Source organism: Pseudorca crassidens, chromosome 1 (genome assembly GCF_039906515.1).
Source record: "Pseudorca crassidens isolate mPseCra1 chromosome 1, mPseCra1.hap1, whole genome shotgun sequence".
Lineage (NCBI taxonomy): Eukaryota > Metazoa > Chordata > Mammalia > Artiodactyla > Delphinidae > Pseudorca > Pseudorca crassidens.
The window spans coordinates 12,883,256-12,901,463 of NC_090296.1; the positions used below are offsets into that span (position 1 = coordinate 12,883,256).

General features: G+C 37.4%; 1 protein-coding gene across 7 annotated transcripts in view; it reads left to right on the forward strand.

Annotated features, from left to right (window-relative positions):
* Nucleotides 1-17,400, forward strand: part of ATXN3 (ataxin 3) — a 33,239-nt gene extending 15,839 nt beyond the window's left edge. For 3 of the 7 annotated variants that reach the window (XM_067727418.1, XM_067727419.1, XM_067727428.1), the window contains 5 exons: nt 2,250-2,382; nt 2,718-2,884; nt 4,187-4,283; nt 8,371-8,450; nt 12,878-17,400. In XM_067727418.1, coding sequence (XP_067583519.1) covers nt 2,250-2,382; nt 2,718-2,884; nt 4,187-4,283; nt 8,371-8,450; nt 12,878-12,972 — 572 coding nt within the window. In that variant the 3' untranslated portion in view covers nt 12,973-17,400. The other 4 variants (XM_067727455.1, XM_067727437.1, XM_067727466.1 and 1 more) reach the window with 4 other exon arrangements.
* Nucleotides 17,401-18,208: the final 808 nt, after the last annotated feature.

Consider the following 18,208-nt stretch of genomic DNA (forward strand, 5'->3'; position numbering starts at 1 on the left):
CTTCTTTCTCATATAGTAAGAATTTTCAGTCTTATCTTGTATATTTCCTGCCCTTTTAGTAATGGTAGTTAGAGATCACAGTCTGGGCACTGGCATGCTTATTGCTACCACGTTGGTTGTCATGTACCTCTCTCCAGTTTACATGTAGGATCATAGTGTTGTAACTTCTTTGACTTTATATACTTGTATCCCTTTTCTTTTATGCCTAAAACCTTTGTTCCTAGCTATATCCTCCCTTCTTGAAATACTGTCTACACAAGGCTTCCAGGCCTCTGTGGAGGTTTACCTGCTGCTTGGCTGCTTCTTTCAGATTCCTTTTATGGATCTTACTCTTTTCAATCTCTAACTAATGAAGTGACCCAGAGTTCAGTCTTTGGACAACTTCTTGACTGCTCTCCCATTATTTTAAATATCATCTCTAAATAAAGTCTATCTGCCAATAATTCCTTAGACTTTTATCTTCTGCCTAGACATCTACACTGAACTCCAAACTCCTAACTTTAACATCTCCACTCAGAAGTTCAGAAAGCATTTTAAACTGAACACGTCTACAAAAGATGTATTTTTTTTTCTCCCCATATATGCTATCCCTCAGGTTTTCCATTTTAGTAAGACCCACTCTTCTTGCACACTGGTTCCTATATATTTTGTGGATAAAGCAGCCTAGAGTGCTTTTTAAAATGTAATGCACATTATGGCACACCTTCATTCGTCAACCCTTCAGTGGCTTCCTAGCACACTTAGAATGAGATCTAATCTTGAATGAAACCCAAGATCCTTACAGTGCCACCTCCATAAGGCAGTTTCTGCCCTTCCTGATACTCTTCATGGAATAGCATCGCGAGCTGACATAGTTTATTCTAGAATCTAGAAACAATTTTATTGGTGTAAAACATGTTAAACCATCTGAACTCTGAGCACACTTGTCCTTGTGAGAAACAAATGTTAAGTGTATTATGATTTACTCTTTTGAGTTTTTCCATTAACAGTCCTTTTCATCTTTGTTCATTTGTTTCATTATCTGTTAGTGTTCACAAAGAATATCCATAACAAGCACCAAAGTTGAAGAAAATTTATGGTAGAAAAATGTAAATTGAGGGACTTCCCTGGAGGTCCAGTGGTTAGGACTCTGCACTTCAATGCAGGGGCACGGGTTCGATCCCTGTTCGGGGAACTAAGATCCCACATGCCACGTGGTGCAGCCAAAAATAAGAAATGAAGAAAAACATAAATTGATTAGAGTGACTTAGGTGTAGCCCACCCTTATTTAGCTATTGTGTGGCGTATCCAGCTGGGAAAACCCTGGCTTTCTAGAATCGTATTTATAAAAAATTACACTGGGCCGGTGTAATTTTTTCAAAACATGAACTGCATCTTCAACACCTTGACTAGATTTGGGATATTGGCTTTCCAGCTCCTGTTTTCAGTTTGGAGGGATGTGTATGTGTCAGTGTCAGGGTCAGGGGCAGCTGTTTCCACAGATGACTCATTTTACCCATATTACACATTATTACACACATCCTCTGATTGTGTCCTCAAATAGCCCTCCAAGGAAGGTACAGTATAATCTATGTAGCAGTTGAAGAAACCAAGACCTAGATGGGTAAAGGGGTTTACCAGAGGCCAGGCAGCTAGGAAATAGATAGGGGATTAAAACCCAGGTCATCTGATTCCAGATTCCTTGCTCTTCCTTATTCCTTTCCTTGCCTCTCTGGTATCATTTAGTGTAACCTACTTGGTCAGGCACTGTTTTAGTAGATCCCTTTACAGATTCGATTATTTCTCATAGTCACTCTGTGAGATGGCTCTTCCCATTTTACAAGTGAAGAAAGCAAGGTTCAGAGACTATGTAATTTGTTCTAGATCACCCCACTAGTAAGCGTAAGAATCATTATTTGAACCCAGGTACTCCTGACTCCTCAGTCTGTGTCCTCACTCCACTGCTCTGTGCTGCCTCTCTATCTGCTGTCATTTTTTTTTTTTTGCGGTACGCGGGCCTCTCACTGTTGTGGCCTCTCCTGTTGCGGAGCACAGGCTCCGGATGCACAGGCTCAGTGGCCATGGCCCACGGGCCCAGCCGCTCCACGGCATGTGGGATCCTCCCAGACCAGGTCACGAACCTGTGTCCCCTGCATCGGCAGGTGGACTCTCAACCACTGCGCTGCCAGGGAAGCCCTGCTGTCATTTTTAATCAATTTTGAATCACTTGCTAACTGTTTTAGTTTATTTTTGCCTTTTTTTTTTTTTAGGTTATTCTATATTTGTTGTTAAGGGTGATCTGCCAGACTGTGAAGCTGACCAACTCCTACAGATGATCAGGGTCCAACAGATGCATCGACCAAAACTTATTGGAGAAGAATTAGCACAACTCAAAGAACAAAGGTAAAATTGAGCTTGCAGTATGGAATATATGATAGTATTTCATTACAAAAATTAAATTTTCGTGCTTACACTGAAGATGAGGTCCTTTTATTATTGGTGATTTTTTTTAGACCTTTATGTTTTAGTGAAGTTTATTGGTTTAACCATGGATCAACTCTGAATTATTTAAATATACTTAGATTCACATCATAGTAAAACCTTTATATTATTAGACCTTATCTGCCAGAAAATGTGTAAGTTTTGACTTACATAAAAATCTTTGGTTTATAAATGTCTCTGTTATATGTAAAATAGAAGAGTGGTCTGCAGTTATTTTTAGTGCTTTTTTTCTTTAGAGTCCAGAAAACAGATCTAGAACGCGTCTTAGAAGCAAACGATGGATCAGGAATGTTAGACGAAGATGAGGAGGATTTGCAGAGGGCTCTGGCACTAAGTCGCCAAGAAATTGACTTGGAAGATGAAGAAGCAGATCTCCGCAGGGCCATTCAGCTCAGCATGCAAGGTATGGACATTCCAACACATACTTTATTCACTGTTGAAGAATTGATTCAGATCATTCTTGGTTCTTCTGGAAGTTAATGTACTATTGGTAGAAGTTCTTGGACAATCACTGCAGAAGCAATAGCTATGTACAATCAGTTATTGTTTTTTAGATTTCTTTTAAAACAACTTTTTACGACTTGTGTTATATTAGGACTAGTTTTATTTTTATTTCTGGTTATTCCACTTGGTTATAATACTGTGCTAACACAGTAGCAAACTGAGGTTAATCATTGTGAGGTCAGTGGGCCCTTACCCAGACCAACTGTTCTAAAAATGTATGCTAGTGCACACGAAGGAAGGCCTGGACAGAGAAAGTAAATTGATTTTACAAAACTCTAACAATTAGTGGCTGTGCAGCTTACAGCTTAAGCCCACTTCAGTGAGCCCACTTTTTTAGTGATATAAGCCCATCAGCTGAGAGTAAAGATGCATCCCTCAGGGAATCCAAGCTGAGGGAGTTGTCTGGGATGTTGTTCAAAGGGGCTTACTTAAAAGTGTGAGGGGTTTTCTTTTCTTTTTCTTTTTTGATAGTTTTGATTTTGTCTAATGTGAATTTGCCTTCTACTTTCTAATGAAATTACTTGTCAATTGAATTCCTTAAATATTTAAATAAGGAATTCACAGGTGTGCCAGGAGGCTCATGAGTAGTCCATATGGTGTGCAGGCCCATTTTGGATTAGTAGAGCCTTGCTAGATTAGCCCAGTAATGGACAGACACCAGCTTTAATAGTTTTAGATATTTCTGTGTACTTTCCTTTCCTTTCCACTTTATTTCACAGTTTGTGCAGAATCTCTGATTGGTGCAATAATGAAGTGAGAACATGGAAACATACTTAAGTTGTTGTAGTACCCAAATGTTTCAGGATAGAGGGATGCAGAGAATGAGTTTGTTTTATGATCACCCACTTTGAGTTGCTTCTAGGAATTCTTTGCCTTTGAAAGTGCAGATTCGTTTCTAATAAGAGAGCACACAAGTGTGGCGTTAATTATTTCTCCTGCCAAGTTGGTCGTTGGGCTTACCTCCTCACATCCACTACATCACAGATGGGTAACAGCTTTGGCTGCAGTGGACACAGGTTAGATTTGAACTGCCTTATTCAGATTCTCCCTGAGACTTTCAGAGCCTTTCTTACATTTACAGAATGGTACAGAATATTTTTGAGAACAAAACTTATCGAAAGTTCCTTCACATAAGTATAAACTATTATTGCTTGAATTGGTAAATAAAATAGTATTTTGTTCTGTTTTATTTTGTTTTCAGGTACTTCCAGAAATATATGTCAAGATACTCCACAGACGTCAGGTACACATCTTACTTCAGAAGAGCTACGGAAGAGAAGAGAAGCCTACTTTGAAAAGTAAAGTAGTTGGTACAATATTAAAATTGCATATTTAATATTTACCTTGGCTGTTTTGTCTATTTGTAAACATACAGCTTTGACTTAAACCATTTATTGAGGGTTCTCTCCTTTTTTAAAATACTGGTTACTGCCTGACCCTATGAGCATTTAAATGTATTTTTTAAAAATTTGTAGGTAGGGCTTCCCTGGTGGTGCAGTGATTGAGAGTCCGCCTGCCGATGCAGGGGACACGGGTTCGTGCCCCGGTCCGGGAAGATCCCACATGCCGTGGAGCGGCTGGGCCCGTGAGCCATGGCCGCTGAGCCTGCGCGTCCGGAGCCTGTGCTCCACAACGGGAGAGGCCACAGCAGTGAGAGGCCCGTGTACCGCAAAATAAATAAATAAATAAATAAATAAATAAAAATAAAAATTTGTAGCTAATAAACTGTGAAATCAAATATAGTTTTAGGGGAAAACTTTGCCCCAGTACTAATTAAATTTACATGAAATAGGGTGAAGGAAACCCTGTAAAATTCGTCATCAAAAGGAAAATGGAATTGGGTCAAGGCAAGAGCAAAGCCTAATGATCCTTTGAATGTACTTCTTGGTTACTTGGACCAACCCTGCGAAGTTCTCCTGTGAATTAATAGGAAAAACAGCATTTGCGGTAGGGGAACACACCCCCAAATAGAAGTGATGGTTAATTGCTCCACTCATTGCCACAGTAGCGGGGTACTGCAGGCCCATCAGCATCAGGGACATGAGGGTAACCATAAATCTGAATCATCAGCTCCTAAAACCTAACTTTGTGCCCAGGTTTATAAGTGCTTTCAAAATAGAAATTTCACCTATAAAATTATCCTTTCCAGTAACTGTCACTCACGTCTTCATCCCTTTTTCTTTTTTTAATGATATAACTTCATCTTAAGATCACAAGATCTATAATGATACTCAGATCCTCTGATCCCAGGTCAGAAAACAAAGGCCAGTGGCTGAGTCTGGCCTATTATTTACTATATTTCAACAATTCTAAGGTGCACATTTTTTCACATGTCAACATCTCTGCAATTCAGAAGACTCGTACACATCAGAGTTGGTAGTACTTTAGTAGTATATAGAATGTTAGAGCATTTTACATTTGATGGTATAATGAAGATAATATTTACTTTGTTTTCTGTTTTTTTTTTTTAAGTCACAGCTCAGAAGTATATGAAGGAAAGTTCTGATCAACTGACATCCTCTTAATGTGAGATATTTCTAGTCTTTATTCAGTGATAGATTAATGGATTTAATTATGTATAAAATTTCAAAATAGTGCTTATTAGTGCTTGTCACTCCCTTTTAAATTTTAAAATTAACTTTTTTTATTTTTTAATTATGATAAACTTCAAATTTATATAAAAGTAGAGAAACCAGCATAAGGAACCCCTATTTATCTGTTGCCCAGATTTAACAGATATCAGCACATGGGCCATCTTGTTTTTTTTTATGCCCCCATCTCCCATGCTTTCTACTCTCCCAGCCCCAGGGTGGGATTATTTTGTAACAAATCTAAATCATCCTACTGCATCTGTATTAATTTCTGTGTGTGTCTCTAAAATATATGTTTTTTTCTTAATATAGCCAAATGCTCTTGTCATACAATAATGGAATAATTATCACATGATGATTATTAATGGTAGTTCTATAATATCATCAACTATCTAGTTATTGCTAAAAATAGCTTTAAATCAATAAAAAATAATATTTTGGAAATTTTATTTTTAGAAATATCTAAATTAAAAAAACATAATCCTACCTTTAATAACTGATGTGAGTGTTTTGGCAGTCATACGCTTCTAGTCACACAAACGCCCATATATTGTATATCAGTTATACCCATTTTCCCATGATACTAAATATTCTTTGTAATAGGCTATGTTATATTTCATAAAATGAATTTATGTATCACAGTTTATGAACCTTTTGATTTTTGCTATTATAATTAATAATGCAATGAACAATCCTTGTATTGACTTTATGCCGCAAATCTCTCATCATTTCTGCTAATTATTCTGAGAATTTCAGATTACTAAGTTAAAGGACATGAACATTTTTAAGGCCTTGGTACAGATTTCTAAACTGCTCTCCAGAACAGTTTCCAAGTGATACTTCTGCCATGCTTTTTTTCAGACTTCAATTTTTTCCAGAATAAAATGGTCCAAACAGACATACTTTATAGAGAAACTATAAAATTCACAAGTACGTGTAAGAAAAAGAAAATGTCTTTAAAATATAAAAACAAATCCCTCTTTTTTTTAAAAAAAAGGTTTTTAGATTTTTTTGGATTAAAAATGTAGAATTTCCAATGAGTTAAACTTTTTAGAATACGAAGGATAATGCAGTAACATTCCATAATGACTAAGTAAGTTGTAACAAGCGCAATGCCAGCTATAACTAATGCAGGTGTTTTATTCAACGTTGCACCCTTTTTTAAATGTTTGAGTCTCCTTTCTGACTGGGGGCAGTTGATTGGGTAAGAAAGTACTGTGATGGTTTCCAGCTTCGCCTTACTATCCTCTGCCTCCTGGTTTGGCCTTGAAAATACTGGTGAGAACTTGAGTAGAACTAGAGAATATTTTACAGTTACTTGTTGCTGACTAGAGTTAAGAGCTAACTTCTTGGGGTTTCTTTTTAACTTTGGCTAGCATTCAGAATCTTGTAGGACTCATTAGTGAAGGAGCTGAGAAACTAATTTTTGCTTTTCAGTAGAATTCCTGATTACTACACCTATATGGGTCCTTGTCTCAATACCTTCTATTTTGGAGAACTTGGCTCTAAGGTTATGGAGCCGTTTCTTCCCTCTGATTCTTTCCAAACTGACCCTGGTGCTAATTTGTTTTTCATTGAAATGTATAGGTTGTTTTTTTTTCCTGTAGAGTGTTTGAAGCTTCACACTTAATATAGTAGCCACAGTGTTCATGCATTAAGCATGAAAATGCTGTTGAAAGTCTACCTGTTGCAAATTCATAGTTTATGAGTAAGAGTTGTTAACTGATATTTTCGTAGCCATGATATTTTTTCCAGTGGTAATCTCCAAATCCATGGTACCTATCATAAAACCCTGAGCAAAACTCTGCTGTGTCAGCTATGTCATTGTAAAACCTTAACTCACATGTTATGTGCATCAGATGAGGCAGTGTGTAAAACTGTTCTGTAAACTGTGAAGTAGCCTACAGGTATATGTCAGTGTTATTAATGCCTTCTCCAGCTCTGAATACCACAGACCCGGACCGGGGTCCCTCTTAATCCTGTGTTTTAAATATAAGCAACAGGGCTTCCCTGGTGGCGTGGTGGTTGAGAGTCTGCCTGCCGATGCAGGGGACACGGGTTCGTGCCCTGGTCTGGGAAGATCCCACATGCCGCGGAGCGGCTGGGCCCGTGAGCCATGGCTGCTGAGCCTGCACGTCCGGAGCCTGTGCTCCGCAACGGGAGAGGCTGCAGCGGTGAGAGGCCCGCGTACCGGAAAAAAAACAAAAAAACCCCGAAATAGCTACCAGTGACTCCTTTTGTACAATGTGTTATTTTTGTGGTGAAAATACCTACCCATTAATTTGCCTGATAAATTCGAATTTTCTAAGTTTTCTAGGATCAGAACTGTGATGCTTTTCAGTAATTTATATGAGACTGATTGCTCTTTTTTTTAAATTGAAGTATAGTTGATTATAATGTTGTATTAATTTCAAATATAGAGCAAAGTGATTGAGTTTTAGATATATATATTCTTTTTCAGATTCCATTAGAGGTTATTACATCCATTAGAGGTTATTACAAGATATTGAATATAGTTCCCTGTGCTATCCAGTAGGATCTTGTTTATGTATTTTATATATAGTAGGTGTATCTATGAATCCCTAACTCCTAATTTATTCCCCCCCCTTCCCCTTTGGTAACCATAAGTTTGTTTTCTATCAGACTGCTTGCTCTTGCCTTCTTTTGTGGTGTTCATGCCAGTGACTCTTCTGTTGTGTGGAACCGTTTATTTTCCACGTGAATATTTTTTCTCGTGGCATATTTATTCTTAGGTTTTGTTTTTTAAATACACATTCACTCTTGAATGTTTCAGGCAGCAGCAGCAGCAAGATCCACCAGGACATCCATGTGAAAAGCCGAACACAAGTTCAGGAGCACTTGACAGTGATCTAGGTACGCCTCTCTGATCGCATATCCCATTTGTTACCTGCATGCTCTGTTTGACACCCAGACTCCATGTGATTTTTGGCTTTATAGGCTTTTTTTTCTCCTCGCTTTCATTATATTGACACTCTTGAAGGAATTGGTAATGTACCAAACCTTCTTGGCTTAAGGAGTAGGCTAACTCCTTAGTGTGTATCCTTAAGTGCCCTTGAAGCACTTAAGCAATGTTTTGCTTTAAAATTGTAAACATCACTTGCAACTTCACAGTAATTCGTACATTCTCCAAAAGTTTCTCAGAGATAATGAATATTAGTAGGTGGAAAATAAGTTCATTTTACCACTGGGAAAACTGAAAACACCTGAGTGTAGTCCAGATTACAACAGAGAAATCTAGAGTTACTCCTCAGGCCTTGGTTTAATAATAGGTCTTAAACTTTGGCCAATTATTGGTAGTAGAAATCGAGTGAGAAGGAAACTGTACATGACAAAGAACTTTTAAGTAGAATATGTAAAGAACTCTCAAAACTAAAATAAGAAAACAATTCAAAAAGATGAGTGAAGGATTTGAACAGACACTTCACCAAATATATGGATGACAAATAGCACATGAAAACATGCTCAACATCACTAGTCATTAGGGAAATGCAAATTAAACCCACAATGAGACACCATTACACACCTACAAGAATGGCTTAATAAAAAATTAAATTAACAATACCAAATGCGGCAAGAATCAGAGCAACTGGGACTCATACATTGTTAGTAGGAACATAAAATGGTACAGCAATTTTGGAAAACGGTTTAGTATTTTCTTAAAAACTTAAACGTACACTTAACCATGTGATCCAGTAGTCGCACTCCTAGGTATATAACCAAGAGAAAAGAAAATTTAGGTTCACACAAAATCTTGTACATGAGTCCTTACAGCAGCTTTGTTCGTAATAGCCCCAAACTGGAAACTGCTTACATGTTGTCCTTCAGCTGGTACATGCCACAGAAACTGTGCTACATCCAAACAGTGGACTACTATTAGCAATAAAAAGGAATGAATGGGTACTTTTCCCTAATCATTCTGCTAAGTATAGCTAACAACCCCAGACATTTGTATAAAACAAATATAAGAAGAATCTGAAAGGTAGAAGACAGACGGGCTGAGAAGCTCAGGACTAGAGGAAGACATAGTGGTCAGTATTCTGGATTTTCTTTTTGCCCCAAGAAAAGCCTGCTCTATGGAGCGAAAAGGGAATACTTGGCAAGACAAAAACTTTTAGATAATAAACACTCTAGTCCAGCCAGCCTGGACTAGGTAAATAAACTGGTCCTACTGCCACCCTACCCCATTGACAAAGGCCAAGTAACGTAATGAGGCACATCTCCCGCCTCTCTGGGCCAGAGTGGTGTCAGAAAAAGCCAAGTGGAGAGCTGGGATTTTCTTTTCCTCCAGGAGACAATGATGCCCCCTTTCCCATGGTGTCAGTGGTCTTAGGGAGCCTGGACTTCCACCCAGCAATAAAGAGGCATCCTTCTGGCTTGTCGCCTGGGTGATGTCAGAAGAGGTGTAGTGGAGAGTCAGGCCATCACTGATTTGAGGCAGTAATGAGGAGACCACCCCCACAGTGCCAGTGAGAAGCAGTAACGAGGCATTCCAACCCCTCCCAATCAGGCAGGTATCAGTGGGAAGCCGGAACTCCCACGGATGTTCAACAGTAGTGGTCACACACACCCTCTCCCCATCCAGAAGCAGCAGGGCACCACCCCTTTTCTGCCACTGGTGCTCATGTCAGAGGAGGCCTGCTGAAAGAGGAGATTTAAATAAGATTCACGGGACTTGCCTGGAGGCGCAGTGGTTAAGAATCCGCCTGCCAATGCAGGGGACACGGGTTCAAGCCCTGGTCCGGGAAGATCCCACATGCCGCAGAGCAACTAAGCCTGTGCGCCACAACTACGGAGCCTGCGCTCTAGAGCCCGCGAGCCACAACTGCCGAGTCTGTGTGCCACAACTACTGAAGCCCATGCGCCTAGAGCCCATGCTCCGCCATAAGAGAAGCCACCACGATGAGAAGCCCATATGCACCACAACAAAGAGTAGCCCTCGCTCGCCACAACTAGAGAAAGCCTGCGTGCAGCAACGAAGACCCAACGCAGCCAAAAATAAATAAATAAATAAATTTATTTATTTATTAAAAAAAATAAGATTCACATTCTTATAATACCCCAAATATCCAGGATTCACTTAAAAATCACTTGTTATATCAAGAGCCTAGAAAATTTCAACTTGAATGAGAAAAGACAATCAGTAGACACCATCACCAAAATGACACTGATGTTAGAATTATCCGGCAAGGATTTTAAATTAGCAGCCATCATAAAATGCTCCAGTGAGCAGTAATGAACATGCTTGAAACAACTGAAAAAAATAGCCTTAGGAAAGAGATAGAAGATATAAAGAAGAACCAAATAGAAATTTTAGAACTGAAAAATAACAATAACTGAAATTTTGAAACTCAGTGGACAGACCCAACAGGTGGATGGAAGGACAGAGAAAAGAATCAGTGTGAACTCGACAGAACAGTAGATATTACCCATTCTGAGCAACAAAGAGAATTAGACTGGAAAAAATTAACAGAGCCTGAGACCTGTGGGGAAGATCTAACATTTGTGCCATGAGAGTTCCAGAAGGAGATGAGAAAGAGGGTAGAGCTGAAAGAGTATTTAAAGAAATAATAGCTGAAAATTCCCCAAATTTGGCAAAAGGTACCAACCTACAGATTCTAAAAGCTGAGTGAACCTCAAACAGAATAAACCCAAAGAAATCCATGCCAAAACACATCGTAGTCTAACTTCTGAAAACTGAAGACGAAAAAAAAAATCTTAAAATCAGCTAGAAACAGCTTGCCTACAGCAATTTGCGTGACATCAGATTTCTCATCTGAAATCGTGGAGGTCAGAAGGAAGTGACAGACATTTTTCAAGTGCTGAAAGAAGAGAAGTCTCAACCCAGAATTCATGAAATTTTCTTCAGGAATGAAGGGGAAAATAATGGCTAAAGGAATTCTCTAAACAGAACTGTTAAAAAGTAATTTTGAAACATCAAGAAGGAACAAAGAACAGTAGAAAGAATAGAAATATGGGTAAGCACAACAGAATTTCCTTTTCAGTTTTCTAAATTACATTTGATAACTGAAGGAAGAATTGTAACATTGATTTGGTTTTTAGCGTAAAATATAGGAAGTACTTAAGGTAGTTATAAACAGGGGAAACTAAAGGGAGGTAAGACTTCTAACTTTCATTTGAACTGGTATAGCCACTCTGGAAAATAATTTGGTAATTTCTATAAAAACTGAACATACATTGACCATGCAACCAGCAGTTATATTCCCATTTAATACCAGAGAAATGAAAACTTCCATCCATGCAAAAACCTGTACATGAATGTTCATAGCAGCTTTATTTGTCATGATCAAAAACTGGAAAAAAACAAATGTCCTACAGTAGGTGAATGGTTAAACACGCTGCGGTACCTCCATACCATGGATACCACTCGGGATTAAAAAGAAACCAACTGTGGACACATGCAACAGCTTGGATGCATCTCAAGGGCATTATGCTGAGTGCAAAAAAAAATCTCAAAAGATCTTATACTGTATGATTCTATGTGTGTAACATTCTAAAAACGACATTTATACAGATGGAAAGCAAATTAGTGGCTGCCTGCAGTTAGGGAAGGTGGGGGGGAAGAGAAGTGGGTGTGACTCAAAAGGGATGGCAGGAGGGAGGTCTTGATGGTGCCGTACAGTTCTCTGTCTTGATTGCAGTGGCAGTGGTTACACGAATCTACATGTATGACGAAGTCCCAATATTCAGATTTAGGTTTGAGCTGTAGGTATGTAAGATTTAATTATTAGGTGAAATTTAGCCAGAGTGTACACAGGACCTCTCTGAACTATCTTTGCACCTTCCTGTGAGTAAATAATTATTTCGCAGAACAAACTTTTTTAAACTAATTCATCATCGATAGAAAGTTAAACTTTCTTCCCCTTAGCTGAATGCTTTTACGTGAAAGATGCCATACTGAAAGGCTACATACATAATGATGATTCCATTTGTGTTGACATGCAGGAAAAGGCAGAACTGTAGGGCAGAGAACTGATCAGTGGTTGCCTAGACGTAGGGCTTGGGGATTGATTACAAAGGGGCAGGGCGAGGGAATATTTTTGGTCAGTGGGACGGTTCTGTAGCTGGGTGATGATAATGGTTATACCACTCTACGTATTTGTCAAAACTTACAGAATTATAAAAGTGGATTTTATTGTATGTAAACTTTTAAAATCAACAAAGGAAACTATAGTAGTCAAACAGTTTCTAAGAGCTTACCTTTTGATGACTTTGGAAATTTTCTAGAAATTTCTAAGAAATATGTGTTTTATCCCCAACAGGTGATGCTATGAGTGAAGAAGACATGCTTCAGGCAGCTGTGACCATGTCTTTAGAAACTGTTAGAAGTAATTTCAAAACGGAAGGAAAAAAATAATACCTTTCACAAATCATTTAGATATTCAGTCTTTCCAATATTGTCCTGTGTGTTTACAGCATAGGGTCCATTTTGGTAATGTGTCAAAGAGAACAATTTTCAACAGAGGAAATAAGACTTAGGTGGTTTGCAAACAAAAAGTTGAGAGGGTGAAAAATACATCCGTTGTAGGACTAAATAACGATCCTCCAAACACTAGCCAAAGAGGCATTCAGCAATTAAAGAAATTTAAAATAGTTTTCTAACTGTTCTTTTTTCTTTTTTGAGTGTGCAATATCTAACATGTTTAAAATTAGGGCATTTTTCTTGGCTCTTTTTGCAGACCAACTAATTATAACCAGCTATTGCCACAGAACTTTTCCCCCACATTTTATCTTCTTTTCCTCCCTTCTGCATAGGGAATTTGGCTGACTTTCATCATCTAAAAGTTGCTCTTATTTCTCTTTAACCAAATTAACCTTTTAGGACAGTGTCTCCTCTGTGTTGATAATAGTAACAGTTCCAGAAGGCTAAGCTGTTTACCCTCTGACTATGTATTGTGCACTTGGGTGTTTTCTCATGTTATTTTCTCTGATCACAGTTTCTCTGCTACGTGGTTTTCATTACTTTCTACAACTCTTTTGAAAGATGGTAATGTTTCTTGAGGTTTTGCTTTTTAAGCCCTCTAAGATGGGATCATTATTTCATGATTCTGGTGCATTCCTAAACTCTGAAATCAGCTCTGCACAAGTATTTGAGAATAAATGAGAATTTTGTTAATGTGTGAGCACATCCTTTCCCAAATGCTTTGTGAATGTCTTCTCAGTTATGTCAGAACTGTATAGGTTTGCTGTAACCCTCTTTCCTGCACCTTGTTATTTCCTTTTCTTTTCCAATTAAGAAAAACAGGAGAAGCATAGTGTGCAAGTTTCCTACTGTTATAAAACAACATCCAGTGCCCACCATGAATGTATGATAGATAAAATTTGGCCTTCAATTTTAGTAGGAGTTTCATTTTATTTTTCCTCTTGTGACTGGAGCTGTCCTGTTTACAATTGAGTCATGAAGTGCAGATGTCTGCTTCTGCTGTACATCTTTTAGTAGGTATAGTTTGCCAGAGATAATGATCTAGAACATGAAAATAACTTACCAACAAAACTACATTTAAATTTATACTGTGATTTAACACGTGCATCATGTTTAAATAGCTTAGAATTACAGAAGTCACAGTACTTACTGGGTCTGTAAATAAGAAAGTCTTTAGTTTTGATAAACATTCTTTAATTGGGATGCAGAGTTTCTTGCTGGGTCAATGCAAGAATGGGATGATTTCAGTGAAAATTAACCATGTCTCTCTGAAATGGGCCTTTTAAATTCTGTCATCTACTCCCCTTCATTCTCCATCCCCTTTTGAAGCCCCTTTGAATGATGAATTGTTCATAAGCTAAAATTTAAGAAGAAATTGCAGCGAACAACTTAGAAAATTAAAGTATGATATGTTGCCATATCCTGGTGTATGGCTACACACATTTTATCAGGGAAAAATTTTTGATGTAGGATTTATTGCTAACTGAAAAGAGATGAAAAACTGCCTTTTATTTATGATTATGAAATAGCTTTTTCTTGGATAGAGACAGATTTTTTTTTAGTCATTATTTTGTGCCAAGTAAGTTTTCTGAAGTTTCCCTTACATAAAATTAGATGGTTTTCTTTTAAAATCTAAAGTTTTCTTTTGACAATTGAAAATGTTTTAGAAGAATTACAAAACTTTAGAACTACAAGGGATGTTGGAGTTTGATACTACTCCCTACTACTCCCTATGATTTACAAACCAAAATATTTTAAGACTGGACATTTCTGTAGTTATCCCAAGGATGCCAGTCATATTTTCCATGGATATTCGGCCTGTATCTTTTCCCATTGAAAAATTATGTTAAACTTTTCATATATTTAAATTGATGAGCTACCTAATATAAAAATGAGAAAATGAATATACATTTAAGTTTTAACCTTAAGAGTTAGGGTTAGTTCTTACATTACACACCCTTGTTAAAGCACTTAAAGAAATGTGGCATGTTGACCTTCGTTTGTTAGGGATTTTTTTAAAGCAGGGCTGAGCACACACTGGATATATTTGAATGTGTTTATTTAGTTGTGAAATTGTTATATTTGGCAGGCAGATTCAGAATCACTAGTGAACTGCCATCTTGTGTGGATTGGCATATATTTAACTGAACATTTAGATTCCATTTCTTAATCAGTTGGCCAGTATGAAAAGATGCCAGTGCTCATAACCACAGTAAGAAAATTTTAAAGTTACACAAAGCTATAGTTCACACATCAGGAAGTGCTGTTTACTTTAAACCACCTGCAAGTCAGGAACAATGCAATTCACTGTCCTAAGAACTTTATTTATATAAAGATTTCCATTCTGTTTTACCAATTGGGAACACCTTAATGTTTAATATTTAAACTATTGGTATCATTTTTCTAATGTATAATTTGTATTACCGGGATAAAATACGTACCATGACAATGCTAGTATTATAAGTAAAGTTTAAACAATCTTTGGAAATAACACTTTCATACTTATAGATGTCATAGATTTAATAAGTAGTTATTTATGTTTTAAAAATTCAGAGAAGTTAACATCTGATCTAAACCATCAATGTACATTTTTATAGTAATTAACATACGAATATTTCAGTAATGTAAATTGTTTGAGGGGGCTTCCCTGGTGGCACAGTGGTTGAGAGTCCACCTGCCGATGCTGGGGACACGGGTTTGTGCCCCGGTCCGGGAAGATCCCACATGCCGCGGAGCGGCTAGGCCCCTGAGCCATGGCCACTGAGCCTGCGCGTCCAGAGCCTGTGCTCCGCAACGGGAGAGGCCGCAACAGTGAGAGGCCCACGTACAGCAAAAAAAAAAAAAAAAAAAAAATTGTTTGAAAAGGTTGCTGCAGGTAAACTGTATATCAGCTCTAAGATCTTGGCCAAATAGTTTACAATTTGCAGAATATTTAAGGAGGTGCTTTTTTTCTTTAAAACTTAATTTTTCTTAATTAAGACTTTATTCATGCCAAAGTTAACGAGGAAAAACTCAACTAGTTGAGGATCACTATAGGCAAAACTACCCATAGTCTACATTGTTTCATTTAATATTAAGTCAAATAAAGTAAATTTTATGCCAGTAAGAGCTTAAGTCACATTTTTAATGTCTGCATGTTTGATACTATTTTTAAATAGTATTAAGTTAGTGCCAAGATTTACTAAATGTCTTAAAATTCGCCCATTGGACCTGTGCAAATTCAAAAAAGATTGATTCTCAGTGCATAAGCAAAATATAATGATAATAATTGAAATAGCCTAGAATGAAAACTAAATCTTGATGTTTTAAATTCTTAAGAGGATTCAATTATTAATATTGATGACTTTCTATTAAAAACTTTATCTGCAATTGGAGAGGTCTATGGCCACTACTTTCAAAGTAAATTGTTTGTTGTAGCTGGGCCCTAACAAGCATGGAGATGTTACAGATGTGACCTTAATTAAGAAAAACCAGATTGATTAACTAATCATTTCAGCAATATAAGTAATTTTTCATATTTTCAAAATAAAAACTTTGCTTCATTTCTGGTCCATTTATAACCGTCATCTTTTGCTAAAGAGATGAACCAACTTGTTTTTTAAAGTCTTATACATAAAATATTTTTGTTCCATTTTGCTCTCATGAATGAGAAGATTATTGACATGGTTGGTTAATTCTTGAATTTTTATCTTTTTGTTTTTTAATTTGAAGAAAACCTCTGCTATTTTAATTTTTTTGCAAAATGGTCTGGCATTTTAAGAATTAATGCTAGTAACCACTTCTAAATTTATAGCAACTGGCATGTTTAATTATAATAGTGTATCAATAAATATTTTAAGACTATGGATTCATAGACTAGGAATGGGAAGCATTAGTGAAATATATGTGGAAATGCCTGATTCATTTAGGAAGCACTTCACTTGGCTCCTTCACATTTCAAAGGTGAATGTTTTCAGGAATTTTTTTTAAAGAGGAAAACATACATTTGAATGTGATTATCTAATTTCTACAACACTGGACTACTAGGAATAACTTTTCAAAAATCACTGTTCTGTACAAATAAACTTTGAAATTCAGCTACCAAAAAACATCTGAAGTAAAAAGCATTCTTTTGGCCATGACACAAGTGCACTGTGGCAGTGCCATTTCTCAGGACCCAACTCTGCAGCCCTTCTGTGTGTGCTCCTCTGTCTGAGTTGTTTTGCCGTTAATACACACACAGGCCTTCCTGTCTGGTCCTTAGAAAAGCCGGGCTTCCAAAGCACTGTTGAACACTGAGGATACTGTTGTTAATGTGGATGTTCGATGAGTTGTATTTTAAATATCAAAGATTATTAAATAAAGATAATGTTTGATTTTTTACTTGTTTTTATTTGTTTATTGTTAATTTATAGCTTTGCATTCAAAGTATGGTTGGAGCATCTACACCCTCAGAGCTTCTGAGAAATGCAGAGTTTCAGGCCACACTCCCACCTACTGGATCAGAACCTGCATTTTTAACAAGATCCCCAGGGGATTCACATGCAGAGTGAATTTGAGAAGCATTTTTTTATGGCTGTGGTGATGAATGAAGCAGGTCAGGGGAAGCCACTGATTCTCCATTCCAGCTACAGCAAGTGCTGCCGGAAGGCCCATTGTTACTGGATCCTCTGATCTTTTCTAAGAGAGGCTAAGAAGTCCATATTTTTATTTGAAATCTGATTTTAAAATGTTGGCTCAGTTGCTTTTTTAACCCTGAGAGCCAAGCAGAGCACATTAGTGACAGATTTAAGCGTGCCATTTTTCCTCATTTTATCTAACTCCGGACACCAGACTAACAATTGGAATCCACCTGGACTGATTGAGGGTTATAGAATCCTCAGCTTTTATAATGAGCGTTTTATATCCATTTTAGCTTTACTTAGGGTTGGGCACGAATTTTGAAACAAAAATTTCAAATTGATCACATGCATCTTTTTAGCATAACTTCATAGCTTAGTCCTCAGATGGACCAATCCATTGAATTTGGATGCCACCAAATGACTCTGATGTCGTCAACATCACCTGTGGGCCCTATGAAACGTACAAGTTGATTTGAATGCCCATTTTATGGTTAGCTAAGAACTTTTATAAAGGATAGGCAAACTTTGGGTTGTCCTTATCCTGAAGATTTGCGTGTTTCTGGATCCTT